The sequence below is a fragment of the Dendrobium catenatum genome, unplaced genomic scaffold (assembly GCF_001605985.2).
Source record: "Dendrobium catenatum unplaced genomic scaffold, ASM160598v2 fragScaff_scaffold_1199, whole genome shotgun sequence".
In the NCBI taxonomy this organism is placed as follows: Eukaryota; Viridiplantae; Streptophyta; class Magnoliopsida; order Asparagales; family Orchidaceae; genus Dendrobium; species Dendrobium catenatum.
In genome coordinates, this window is record NW_021319661.1 from 280,832 (window position 1) to 294,654 (window position 13,823).

At 37.0% G+C, this 13,823-nt stretch overlaps 1 protein-coding gene across 4 annotated transcripts in view; it reads right to left on the reverse strand.

Annotated features, from left to right (window-relative positions):
• The window catches only part of LOC110095392 (anaphase-promoting complex subunit 4), a 92,496-nt gene that overhangs the window by 24,870 nt on the left and 53,803 nt on the right, over positions 1 to 13,823 (reverse strand). For all 4 annotated transcript variants that reach the window (XM_020820921.2, XM_020820924.2, XM_020820919.2 and 1 more), the window contains exons 11-13: positions 11,736 to 11,915; positions 8,956 to 9,038; positions 8,771 to 8,869 (exon numbers count right to left, since the gene is read on the reverse strand). In XM_020820921.2, the coding sequence (XP_020676580.1) occupies positions 8,771 to 8,869; positions 8,956 to 9,038; positions 11,736 to 11,915 (362 nt within the window). The remainder of the gene's footprint in view (positions 1 to 8,770; positions 8,870 to 8,955; positions 9,039 to 11,735; positions 11,916 to 13,823) is intronic.

Below are 13,823 nucleotides of genomic sequence, written 5' to 3' on the forward strand. Positions count from 1 at the left end.
GTTTGCTTTTCTAATAACCATCATTCCAGACACCAAACGATCCAATGCCCTCTCTTGTTTTTAACTACATAACCAATCTCCAAAACCAGGTCTCGCCACTTCCACTTCATCACTTATAATTTATTGGTAAAAATTGTTTATGATGAAGAGAAAAGTTATCAACTAAACTTGTAAAAGGTCAAAATGATCCTACAGCTGTATAAATTTTAGATTCAGACTTTTTCAATGTTCAATATAGCTCCTCAACTCGTCAAATCTGAACCAATTTAATCTTATCATCAAATTTTCCTTTCACTTGGACAATAATTAGCGAAGGTTATTTTGGAATTTTAGAGTCAACCTTATTAGTTTAAGCAAGTGTTAAGTACTGATAATGATCCTAAGAAGTCTAAAATACCTCATAAAAAATTTTCCTCCAACAACTGCACTCCAAATAAATGGCAAATTTGATCATATGACTAAATTGATTCAGATTTGGTAGCAGAGCAGCTAAATTGAAAATTCTGAGACCAAAATGGATATAACTAAGATACCATTTTGATAATTCTACTAAATCATGAGGATTGCAACTCAATTAAGAGAGTAGTTGTATGATATTTGTAGCTAAACAGTTGTATAATAATTTTTAGAGTTGGCGGTTTGTTTCTTATAATTCTTCTTTTAAAGGGACATTTCTTAACCAATGGCGTGAAAGAATAAATTCATTTGACAAACAATATTATAGACCATTTACATTATTGTATTTTTTTGCAAGTATAACAATTGACACAACATGATCATCAAACTCATACAAGAGTCAATCACAGTGTACAAAGAAAATTAAAACTCACTCATTAATTGATAAAATATTTTACAGGAAAGTCCCTTGTCAAGTGAATAGGTGATAGAAAGGATTTTGCATACAACGGAACATCTTTTATTAGGTATACATGCATTGTTTTGCATCTTGCAGTTATCTGAAATGAAAGGTCAAGATTTAGTGGATTTTTTTATTTGTTGGATAATTTTTTTAATTAGTTATGCATATTTCTATAAATTGTTTTATGAACTCAGGGTACTGAGGCCAAGGGGCTGAGAGAGACGATGGAGCTGGCATAGAGCCTATAAGAGAGAGAAAGCCATCAGAAGTAACACAATGGGAGGGGCCTATCGGAGTACCCCTGCAACCTTAGCTCCCATAACCCAAACAATATCTTTCCAAAGAGACGCTGATGTCATCATGAGGATGAGATGGCTGCAGCCCTTCAAGGACACCAAAGTGAATTGGGGGATGCTAACAATGGAGCCGATGGTGGAAGGGAGGAGGATGGTGATTAGGGGAGATACAGGCCTATCCAAAGCCATGGTGTCACTAAAATCATGGTAAGAGCCATACAAGAGGAGGATTTCTGGTGGAACTGTAAAGCTTGGAGGAGATCAAAGGGGAGGAAGAAGGGGACATCCCTATTTTAGTATAGTCAGTAATACAGTAGTTCTGTGAGGTTTTTCAATCACCTCAGGGATTGCCGCCATAGAGAGGATAGGAGCATGCCATCACACTGAGGAAGGGGATATCACTAATAAGTGACAGGCTTTACCGATAACCCCAAGTCCAAGATGAAATTGAAAAGCTGATATGGGAGATATTGAAGGCGGGGATCATCAGGCGGAGCGTGAGCCCTTTTTCTAGCCCATTTCTACTAGTTAAAAAGAAGGATGGGAGGGAGTTTTTTGTGTGGACTACCAGGTCCTGAATAAGGAGATTGTACCAGACAAGTTTCCTATCCCAATGAAATGAGATGCTATATGAGCTTTGTGGAGCAACAATATTCACAAAGATGAACCTGAAGTTCGAATAACATTATATCTGGATGAGAGAGGAAGATGTCCCAAAGACAGGTTTCAGGACACATGAGGGACACTATCAATTCCTGGTGATGCTATTTGGTCTCACCAACGCGCCTACAACCTTTCAACCCCTCATGAATAAGGTGTTCCGACATTACCTCAGGAAGTTCTTTCTGGTTTTCTTTGATGACATCCTAGTGCATAGAAAATCCAGTGAGGAGCATTTGGAGCATCTTAGGGCAGCCTTGGAGGTGTTCCAGGAGCATCAACTGGGAGTCAATCTGAAGAAAAGTTGTTTTGCACAGGAGAGTGTAGATTACTTGAGGCACGTGGTATCACAAGAAAGAGTGGTCGCTGATAAGGCCAAGATTGAGGCAATATTGAAGTGGCCTCTACCTAGGAACCTGAGGGAGCTAAGGGGGTTTCCTAGGATTAACAAGGTACTACATGAGGTTTATGAGAGGATATAACAACATTGCTCGGCCTCTGATAGAGCATTTGAAGAAAGACAGCTTCTTATGGAGAGAGACAGCTAATAAGGCCTTTGAGAGATTGAAGGCTGCCATGACCACAGTTTCGATGTTGCACTACCTGATTTCAACAGAATGTTTGTGATAGAAACAAATGCCTCAGAATATGGGTTGGGGGCAGTGCTCATGCAAAATCACAGACCCATAGCCTACTTCAGCCAAGTGTTGACAGACAGAGCCAGGATGAAGTCAGACTATGAGAGGGAGTATATGACCATTGTATTAGCTATTCAGAAGTGGTGGTCGTACTTGCTGGGATGAAATTTCAACGTTAGGACTAACTAGAGGAGCTTGAAGTACTTTCTAGAGCCGAGGATGGTGACCGAAGAGAATCAGAGGTGGCTGTCCAAGTTATTGGGATATGATTTTGAAATCCAGTATAGGCCAAGGCTAAAAAATAAGGCAACAAATGCCATGCTTAGATGCATGGGGGGAGATCTAGGAGATGGCCATTTCGATATCAATGATGTTGGATTGAGGGGCTATTAAGTAAGAAAGTGCGCAAGACAAGGAGTTAAGGAACATCAGAGAGGATCTGCTAAAGAATTGATGTAGACAATCATTATGTTGTTGCTCTTGGAAATATCTCTCCCTTTCTTTCACTTTGTCCCTTCGATTTCTGTGTTGGTGTGTTGTTTTAGCTGTTGTCCATTTCCCATAAAGCTAATATTGTTGATGGATGTCGGTTTCCTGCTAGTTTCCTAGGAAAATTTTACTGGCTGTTGTTTCCCCATGTTGTCTGTTCCCCTCATATTGTTATTTCCTATGTAATGTTGGCTCCAAAAGTTGTGATGATTGTTGGTTTCCTGCAGGTTTACTAGGCAGATTTTCTTGGCTGATTGTTTCCCCATGTTGTATGTTCCCCTCCCTTTACTATTTCATATGTATTGATGGCTCTTATTGGTTGCTTTGGGGGTGGCACATTTATGGGCCTGGTGGGCTCTTATTTTTCCTATATTTGGGGATTGTTTGCTGCTGTTTGAGATAGTTTTTGGTGAAGTGTTTACATATAAACCTGCGAGTTTTAGCTTGCGAGCTAATCTCCTATTCCCTTCTCTTCTTATACTTCGTCTTGGTCTTCTTCCTCTTCTTCTATTTTCACGATAATCATCAAATTGTATCCTTCTTCTCTTGTAAACTTTAAGGTGTTTGCTGCCACCTTTTGGTTGGTATTTATTGGTGAAGGGTGGATTTGTTCCGGATCAATTTAGTGGTAGATTCCGGGTTAGATTTTTCTTTGAGCACCTATACAATATTTTAAAAGCTTTGCAGGTGAGGTGACCACTTGTTGATTGTTCTGATGGTAGTTTTTTATCTTTCTTTTATTTATTTTTCCCTTCGAATTTCGCAGCAGTTTTCTAAAAAGACTTGATTCTTCTTTATGTTCTATTTTGTGGATGTTTATGAGTTATTGAAAGGAAGAATTCCCTATTTACTTTCCTAAGTATTCTCCATAAAATTTTTAGAAACTTAGGTCACATCAAGAATGAGAATGGTCATCCTGGCTATTCATTAGATGGGAAGAGACTTCTACACTATGGGAGGTTTGTGCTGCCACCAACCTAAATTCATATTTCATACTTTCCATTGGAGTTTTATGGTAGCACTATTAGGGGTCACTCAGGTGTATAGAAGGCATACATGAGATTGGCTGCTTAACTATATTAGAAGGGAATGCACAAGGATGTAGAGGAGATAGTGACCAGATGTGAGGTTTGCTAGAGGAATAATTATATGTCTATGGCTCCAGGGGGGCTATTATAACCTTTAGCACTTCCAGGCAGAGTGTGGGAAGAGGTTTATGTAGATTTCATAGACGGGCTACCATGATCGGAGGGGTTTACAGTAATTCTAGTGATGGTGAGACGACTAAATTAACATACTCATTTCATTCTTTTATGACATCCTTACATGGCAGTAATAATTCCATTACCTTTCATTAAAGAGGTGGTCATATTACACGGGATACCAGAAACAATAGTATCTGATCGAAACAAGGTATTCCTCAGTCATTTTTGGAGGGAGTTGTTCATGTTGTAAGGGACTGTACTAGGAGCTTGGAAACATATTTGCGATGCTTTATTTCAGAAACACCTCGGTTGTGGGCTAAGTGGTCGGCGTAGGCAGAGTACTAGTATAACACTTCGTACACTTTAAGTCAACTGCAGGCTATAAAACGTCCTGATTGCCGTAACTCAGCTCCTCGACAATGCAATCTAGAGAAGCGTTATTGTGCCTCAATCTGAGAGTAAAGACCCATTCTAAAGGATCATTGCCAATTGGAAGATCCGAATCAACTAAAAAAATACGAGGTAATCAAGTGAATAGGCTGTCATACATTTCTATCAATCAACACCTCTCTATGCCAATATAGTCAATTTGAAATCAAAGCTGACTACGAAAGATAGCATGCATCGATCTCTTTCCAAATATCTTCTTTTGAAGGCTCAATACAAGATAATGATGGAGGGAGTACTCCAATCAAACATCTTGGTATGAAAAGACAAAAGAAGAACAATCAAAACCATATACTCAATGCTTGCAACGAATCCTTGCGTGAAAATCACCCAAGAATTTCGTTGGGAGGAAATTTGTTGACAAAAAAAAAAAGAGACGGCGAAAATTAAAAAAAAAGTTTTGAATTGAAGATATACATCTCTTCATAGAATATCCTCAAACTGGTCCCACTGTCAACAATGGATTGTCAATTGATGCATCTCTTCGACATAATAACCGGCTTTAACAATCCAAAACGACAAAAGGAAGAAAATAATCTGAAAACACAAAAACTTACTGCTGAAGCCCCCTAGTCGCTCACTCACGACCTCCGATCATGACTTGAGGCTTTATCTCCCGCACAATCCAACTGTGTCACCTCCACTCGTGTTCTCACAGAGCCGGACCCAAACGTTTGATTGTCTGCTTAGTCAGACACCCCATGCTAGGCTGAAACCCCACCTATCTTTATCTTTCGTGCGAGCGAACCCACGTGAACCTAACACCTGTGGCGATTGTTATTGGACGGTAGCCGAGATCATGTTCATCCGCACCTTACACAGCATGCCGGAACCCCAACTCTTGTGTTGCTTTGTTCATTTGAACGAGTCGAACCCACAGACTGTCTGAATCCCCTACCACACGCACTACCCATCGGCTTGCCTTCGTTCGTCCAAACACGCCCCAGCCTTCGTCTATCGGCTCACCTCTAGGCTTGCACAGACGCTTCTGCCCTTGCTTCACATCTAATTGCTGGCTTGTTCTCCGCATCCGACTTCAAGCTCGTAAGCTATCTTCCATCCGAACTCCCTCTGTCTGACCTATTCGCGTGCTAGTGCAATTAGGAGGCCTATCATGTAATACAAGATAATGGCTTGTTCTCATTTAGAGGAAATAAAATGGAACTATCCGTCAGTACCGCATGCATACAGAGAACTACTCCAGTTAATAGTATTAATTTAAGCAATTAAGTGAATTTTAATGCAATTAAATCAATTTCTTTTGGCAATTACAAAGCAGCAGATATTCACCGATTTAAAAACACACGCTGTGATTTTTAGTTTGGGCGAATTATTTCAATTTTTGAAGACCTCGCAAAGTTGAATCTTTGATCCCGATGAGTTGAATTTTAAAATTTGAAGACCCTGCATGGTTGATCGTTGATTCGGGAAGGAAGAATTAATGGCAAATGCCATCTCGACCTCCCCTAGGGGAGGGGACGCCGGGAGGCTGCCAAAATTGTCTCACAAAACTAGAGGGCAATTCAATTTGAATATTAATTAATTAATTCAATTAAAATGTTAAAATTGATTTTAAATATTAATAAACTAATTTAATAAATTTATATTTAATATAATTACCCTCTATAAAGCTCTCAAATTGATATTAAAATGTGTATTTCCACTAATTAAGATACACAATTCATACCAACACCTCTCTCTAAACTCTCCAAACACTCACAGATCCCTCAACAAAGCATGAATAATTAAGTTGTAAGATCCACTTTCAGGCAACTTCCTAAGAGAAGTCATAAGACCTATCTCAAATTCAAACAAAAATGAAGGGGCAGTTTAGGCTATAGGGCTAAATTGTAAGACCTATCAATAGGGCTACTTTTATAGGAAAATAGTAAGACCTATCTTACCCAAATAACTAAGCAACTTATAATAGGAGTAGTAAGACCTATTATTTTGAAAATTTTCTAAATGAAATATCAAACCCTCAAACAAAAATTAACTACCACTTTAATCTAAATGATTAGGTTATAAGACCCGCTTTTAGGCAACTTCCAAATGGAAGAATAAGACCTACCTAAATAATTAAATCCACGGGCAGCCTTGCTATAGAGTTAGCTTGCAAGACCCATCTTTGGGCAAATCATAAGTATAACTGTATGTCCCACTCCAAATTAAACTTATAAGGCTAGGTTGTAAGACCCGCCAACGGGTAACTTCCAAGTGAAGTAGTAAGACCCGCACGTGAGGAAAATTGCTAAATAAATTGCAAGACCCTAAAACCCAAACAAGTAAAATTAATAGGCAGCCTTATTGTAGAGCTAGGTTGTAAGGTCCATCAATAGGCTACTTCTAATAGAAGCTGTAAGATCCGCTTTACGGGCTACTTTCAATGAAAGCCATAAGTTCCAACCCAAATTCAAACACCCGAGCTACTTCCATAAGAAGTCGTAAGACTCATTTCAATTCAAACTTCTAGGTAACTTCTAAATGAAGTTATAAATCCCAAACCAAATTAACTTCTGGGTGTTCTAATATATCTAAACCCCAAACCAACTTTTTTAAAAATTACAACCCCAAAATCTAATAAGAAGTCGTAAGACTCATTTCATTTCAATTCAAACTCAGTCTACTCGGGATCCTCAAGAGGATGCAATCCATGGCTGCCAATCAAATTTCCTGAACACTACGGTCAATGATTGTTAATGTTGCCATGTTGGTAGACTAAAGCCTAAGGTATACCCGAGACAACGAAACCATGGGATCTTGATCAGGTTAACCTCCATTTCCCCTACAATTGAGACTAAATTACTTAAAAAATTTACTTATCCTTAATCGAGATTTCTTTTTTACTCGTTAAGATGGATAATTAATTATGAGTGTTTGCGCTGCTCATGGGAAGGACCCAGATCTAACTAAACCCTGACATTACCTTCAAGGAAAATCTGGTTAACTATAATCTGACTTAAGGAGAATAGAATACTACAGTTGCAAAGCAGTATTCATAACGACACATCGTTTTCTTAAACCAACAATGGTACTTTGGCACTTTCGAGATAGTGGAGAGGACCGAAGGAGTGGTGTATCGACTAAAGCTATCTCTGACCACGACCATACACACGGTATTCCACATGTCACAGTTGAGGAGAGCTATAGGGAACCACACCTCCACTGCAGAGTTAACAGCAACGCTAACAAAGGATTTCAAGGGAGTTTTGAAACCACTGGAGTTGATAGGAGTATGACAGGAGAAGTAAGGAAATGTTGATTAAGTGAAAAGACCTACCAGTGCACGATGCCACTTGGGAGCCGTATGAGTGGGTAAAGTATCAATTTCTGTCCTTCCACCTTGAGGACAAGATGGTTCTTTGGGAATGAAGTAATGTCAGACCGATGCAAGGTGGACCGGTCCAGCTGGCCTTAAACGGGACGGCACCTGGTCTATGCCAGGTAGACCAGGAAGCCATTGGCCCCCTTTGTGGGGCCCATGAATTAAAAGAAATTTTCAAATAGGAGAGGGAGGAATTATGAGCGAAATTAATTTAATAAGGTCTATTTAGTAATTATGCATTTTACTTTGTATTCTCTAAATAAGGGGGAAGAGTTAGGATTAGGGTTATGTTGTTGTTTTGCTGAATTCAGAAGTCTCTAGGTTGTGCTTTGGCTCAGCCATCGGCTCGATATTGGGAGAGCCAAATCTTCCTCTCGAATTAAAGATCCATTGTATTTTGCTTGTTTTCTTCCATTTTTTCTTCTATTATTAAGCTTCCTACTGATTTTCTAAGGAATTTTCTTCAGTTCTTGCATTGTTCTTGCTAAAATCTCTAATTTCAGCCATCAATGTGGTAATTTCTGCACTTGTTTCCTAACAGAAATATACACAAATTTAAAGTATATTAGAGATTGTGAAATGTTACTATGCAATCATTCCCCCCCCCGTTTTTAGATGTTTTTATCAACACTTCCCCCCCCCCCCCCCCCCAAAAAAAAAATGTCATGTCCATCCATTCTGGCCTCAATACTGCAACCTCTGCGTCGATTCTCACAACAAAAAAAACCTATTTTATTACAATAAGAAATATTTGATATTTTAAAGGAGAAAAACGTTTTACAAGGTATTCCTAAGTACAAAAATTTAATATAGCAGGAAACAGATTATATGCCATATGATAAGGAACATACGGATTAGTTACAATGCTATGGTTTCCATCTGAATTCTCCAGAAACTGTCCAACAGGATCCTGATCAAAAATATACTTCAAGAATAGTACAACAAGTTCACTGTAAGAACGAAAGAGCCAACATTACAAGTATATAAAACAATTCCTAACGGCCAACAATATATAAAAAAACCATGTAACATAAACCTATTGGGTTGCTGAATTTGATCGGTTGGTTCGGGCATAAGTATCTTTATACACTTCAATACCCAATTGAAGAAATTTTGAAACTGGAAGAAAAGGAGAAATGTTAGTCAACAATTAAATAACATCCTTAACAAATCATACACCCGACCTTACCTTGCCCATTAAAAAATTACTTGTTCTATTGCAAAATTTAGAAAACTACGCGCCTAACAAGATTCCTCATTTAGGTAATCATTAACAAGGTGTTATTAAGAAAATCACTATTGCATCCTATTATGCTAAAAGAATGGCAGCCAATCTGTACAGCTATTAGTTCATAATTTGTGAGTTCCACCTTTAGACTATAAAAAAGATTACAGGAGAGAACAAAAATTTTTGTTCCGACTTTCCCTATCTTATCCCCTAAAAGCTAATAAATTAAGGCATCTGCTATAAGCATGAAGCATGAACTCATCTAAATAACATTCGCGTCTGTGTTTGACAAATATCAGATATGGACATGGCATAGACACGACCCGACAAGTGTTTCAACACAACAAATTTTTTGTCGAATTAATTTCACGCTAAAATTAGGTTCGGCCACGGTTAAAAAAATAAAGAAGAAGAATAAGAAAATTAACATGCTCACTTTTGAGCTCCTCGCTTCCCCTTCTCCTCCATATTGAGAAGTTCAAGCATCCTTGTTACACTCGCATGGAACAAAATACACCCATAACCCAATCTCACTGCTTAACTCCTTCACTCTCTCATCCACATCAGAACCATAGCCTTTCACCAATCTTGCCTAAAATCCAATCTCAATGTTAACAAAGATATCCCATCTCTCACAATCCCACATTTTGTTATTAAAGGTCAACTTTTATATCTCGATCCAATAATCTTGCACCAGTCTCACTTAAAATAATCTAAATTCATCATAACAAAACATTTCCATCAGTTAGAAACCCACATTCCACCTTTATAGATGAGCCTAGACTTCTTTATTGTCCTTCACCAACTTTCAAAACCCTCCCCCCCCCCCCCCCCCCCGCCCCCCCCCCCCCCCCCCACACACACACAAAAAATGTGATGATGCACATTTCCGTTTTGAGAAACAACTGTGAAAGCAGTTATCCACTCTAAATAAAGATTTCCGAACACCGAGATCTCCCAACTGGAATCTAAAGGCCACTTTCTCACAGGGAATCCAGCCTATGCAGTAGGTATCACAATACCATCATTACATCCATCTCCATATAGTTATTCACAATGAAGTCAGTCCAAAAGCGAAAAAACCAAGCATTGCGACTAGGAAGAAGAGGGAGAGATTGATGATGAGTGGAGTGATCAAACACTAATCTCATTGCAGCGAGTGCACCTCTCATTTCCTTTTTGGACTAATTCTTCTATGTTCACCAGCAATGGGAAAAGACTTTTATCCAATGACTATTGCAGAAAAGCAATACGGCAGCAGCTCATCAACAGGTTGATGCACTGTCCTCAAACCTTGTCAAATGTGCATGCATGCATAATAGAAAGAAATACCTTTATTAATATGCATTAATATTATCTTACATGAACTCCTAATGCCTTAACATATAATTATTCCTTAATTAAACAGTAATTTGTTCACATTAAAGCTTTAAATACTCATCTTCTATTATAATGAAATGGGAATTATTCTTCTTCCAACATAACTTCTTTAAATATAACGTAAGAATTCATATATGTCTTCCTGATATATTAATTTTAGTTTTTCATATGTTTTATTTATAGTTTACTATTCATATAGCTCTCTTAACGACCAGTTATTTTTCCCTAAAGTTTTTTTTTTGGTTTTTTTATAAATACATATATAAATTTTAAATGGTTAATTTAATAAAAAAAGGTCAAAAATGAATTAAAAAAGAAAACTAAATAATAATGGTTTATATTTAAATGATATCATACTATAAATTAAATTAAACTAAATAGTTCATTTTAGTTTAACGTCTCTTTTTAAGTTTTCTTTTTTTATAAATCTATATAAATTTTGATTAAACTACATATTTAATTAAGCTGACAGTTCTTTTTACAAAAAAATAGGAATCAAGTCCTCGTCTTTTTTTCTCTTTTTTATTTAATTAAACTAAAATTATAATGGTTAATTTTTAAATAATATCAGTTTAAAGAAAAACTAACCAATCCTTAGCAAAGCTACCGACTGAATTTTTTTTAATTTATTTTTATATTATATATATATATATATATATATATTCAAATCAAACTATATATTTATAAATCATACTTTAAATTAAATAAAACTAAAAAAGTAAACAGTCATTCACAGCTCATGATTTGATGTGTTTTCGATCCACAAACTCAGCCCGACAGCTCGCCCAACAAATCAGTCAGCTCAATAGCTAGCCGTTGCCTAGTATCGATTGATATCATTTTTAAATTTATTTATTTTTAATTCATTTTGACGAAAATAATTTTTAAATGATATCATTTTAAAACTTTGTCCCAGTGAAAATTATCTGCAATAAAAAATCGGAAATTGTATTTTAGGTAGCGAGGGAATAAGGAATTTAAAGCACATTTGATAAGAACAGTTTTATTTGTTCACGGTAAGACTAGGGAATTGAATCAAAAAAGCAGTAGCCAATACAGTCTAAAATGAAGCACGTGAATTCATAAATGCATATATTTATATCTGCATCAATGTCTCTCACAAATGCAACTATATGCCAGAATGAATACGTAAAACAAGACATTTTCAGAGGCTAGAATGGTGAAATTTATGCAATCATGACGCATACCAGTTGGATCACTACTGTAAGAACCCTTGCAAACCGTTCAACCTGCACAAGGAACATTCCAGTCTTTTCTGTTGCAGTTTCAATAAGCCTTTCATCCAGTCCGATATTCTTGAACCGCGAATGCCATCTTGAGAGGCCTCTGAGTTCTCCAACTCTGAATCCCATTGTCTCCACAGCAGGCTATTAGAAGGAAGATAGTCTCAGAGTGCAAGTATTATTAAGCAAAAACTAATACAAACTGAAAAAAAGCAATGACTGTGATTGATGGAATTCAGATAATAACAAAATATCACAACATCTGAAACATCTTAGAAGTGCCTAGCAGTGCAGCAACTGCACAGCTGGTTCACTAGCCGAGAAAATAAAAAATCAAAATAAAATGCATTTAAATGGGCGGGTTAATCTACATAAAATAATAAAAAAAAAACAAAAGATAAATGTAGATAAACTTCTGAAAACCGATATTTGCCCTCCCTCCCTCCCCTCACATGTAATTTGAGGCGGGTTAATCAGTTAGCAAAATAATAATAAAAAAAAAGAACAAAAAGGTGATGGGGTTGATTAAATCAAACCTAAACTCAAGCCTAAAGCACATCCCGATTAAGAGACCTTGAATTTAAATCCCACAAAATCCCCCAACCATCAATTGGTCGGGCAAGGGATGTGGATGAGAAAGAAAATGCTATATGTTATGATTATTTATAGTAGGTTTATCCAAATTAGAGGAGAAGGTTACCAAGATATAAGGTTTATATCATCCAAAAACTTGTAATTCATACACTATTAGAAAAAAGGTCATATCAATTATCATATTCATCATATGTATGACTGTCTATAAACAGTAACATGCATTATAGGGTTCCATACATCCAATAATTCAAGCAATAAGATGAATCAGGGTAAATTGAGTCTCTCCCACTCCATCTAGCTGGCTAACCCTACGCCAACTTGCAATTCTCAGCCACTACAGGTATCTCTATTGCAACCACTCCTTGTCATCTATATCTCTCTAATCTCTACCTACTTAAACGGATAGAAGAAATAAATTTGGCTGTAAATGAGAAAAAGATGAGAACCATTCAAGAGGTCTGATATGAGTCAAGTATATCACCTCTCACTTCTCCACAATCTCATTCAACAATGGTCTAACTAATGATGCCAATAATGATGGCACAAACTCAATCTATAGTGATAATGACCGTACAAACTCTCCAAATGTAATGATCTAAAGTAGTGCCTTTCTCAGGAGAAGATCACAACTGATGTATGGCAGGAATATCAACAAAAGCTTCAAGAAACACTATCTCAAGCATTTCAACAAAAATAAGCTCTTTCTTAATCTTTTATAATATTTGAAATTCTATCTCAAGCATAATGGAACATAGATATTGTTAAAACCGAGAATTTGAGAGGGAAAAACTTGTCTTTATTCATTACAATCTTTTCTATTTATAGATATATACAAGAAATCCTAATGAGGAAATAATAAAATACATAAAATTTCTAATAAAATATTTCCTAAATTCGTTCCTTCATTATGGCGTGATCCATGAGAGCATTCCACGGATTGATCTTTGTGTCCGTCGGATCTTTTGCACTGGGAACGGCTAGATTTCAATACTCCCCCTCAAGCTGGGAAATATGGATTTGTCATCCCCAGCTTGTCAATCATTCTGAGAAAGGCAGAACTGTCCAATCCTTTAGTAAGGATATCTGCAAGTTGATCTTTTGATGATACATGGTCGACACTTACTAGACCATTGTCTAGTTTTTTTTTCTTTAATAAAATGTAAGTCCACTTCTATGTGCTTGGCCCTGTCGTGCTGGACTGGATTGTAGGCTATGTTGATTGCTGATTTATTGTCACAATGTAGCTTCATGGGCTCATCCCACTTAACCATCAAGTCTTCTAGGATTATTTTGATCCATATTAGCTCACATATTCCCAATGTCATAGCTCGATAATCTGCTTCTGCACTGGATCTTGCCACCACATTTTGTTTCTTACTTCTCCATGTAACTAAGTTACCTCCAAGAAATGTGCAATACCCAGAGGTAGATCTTCTATCAACCGGTGATCCTGCATAG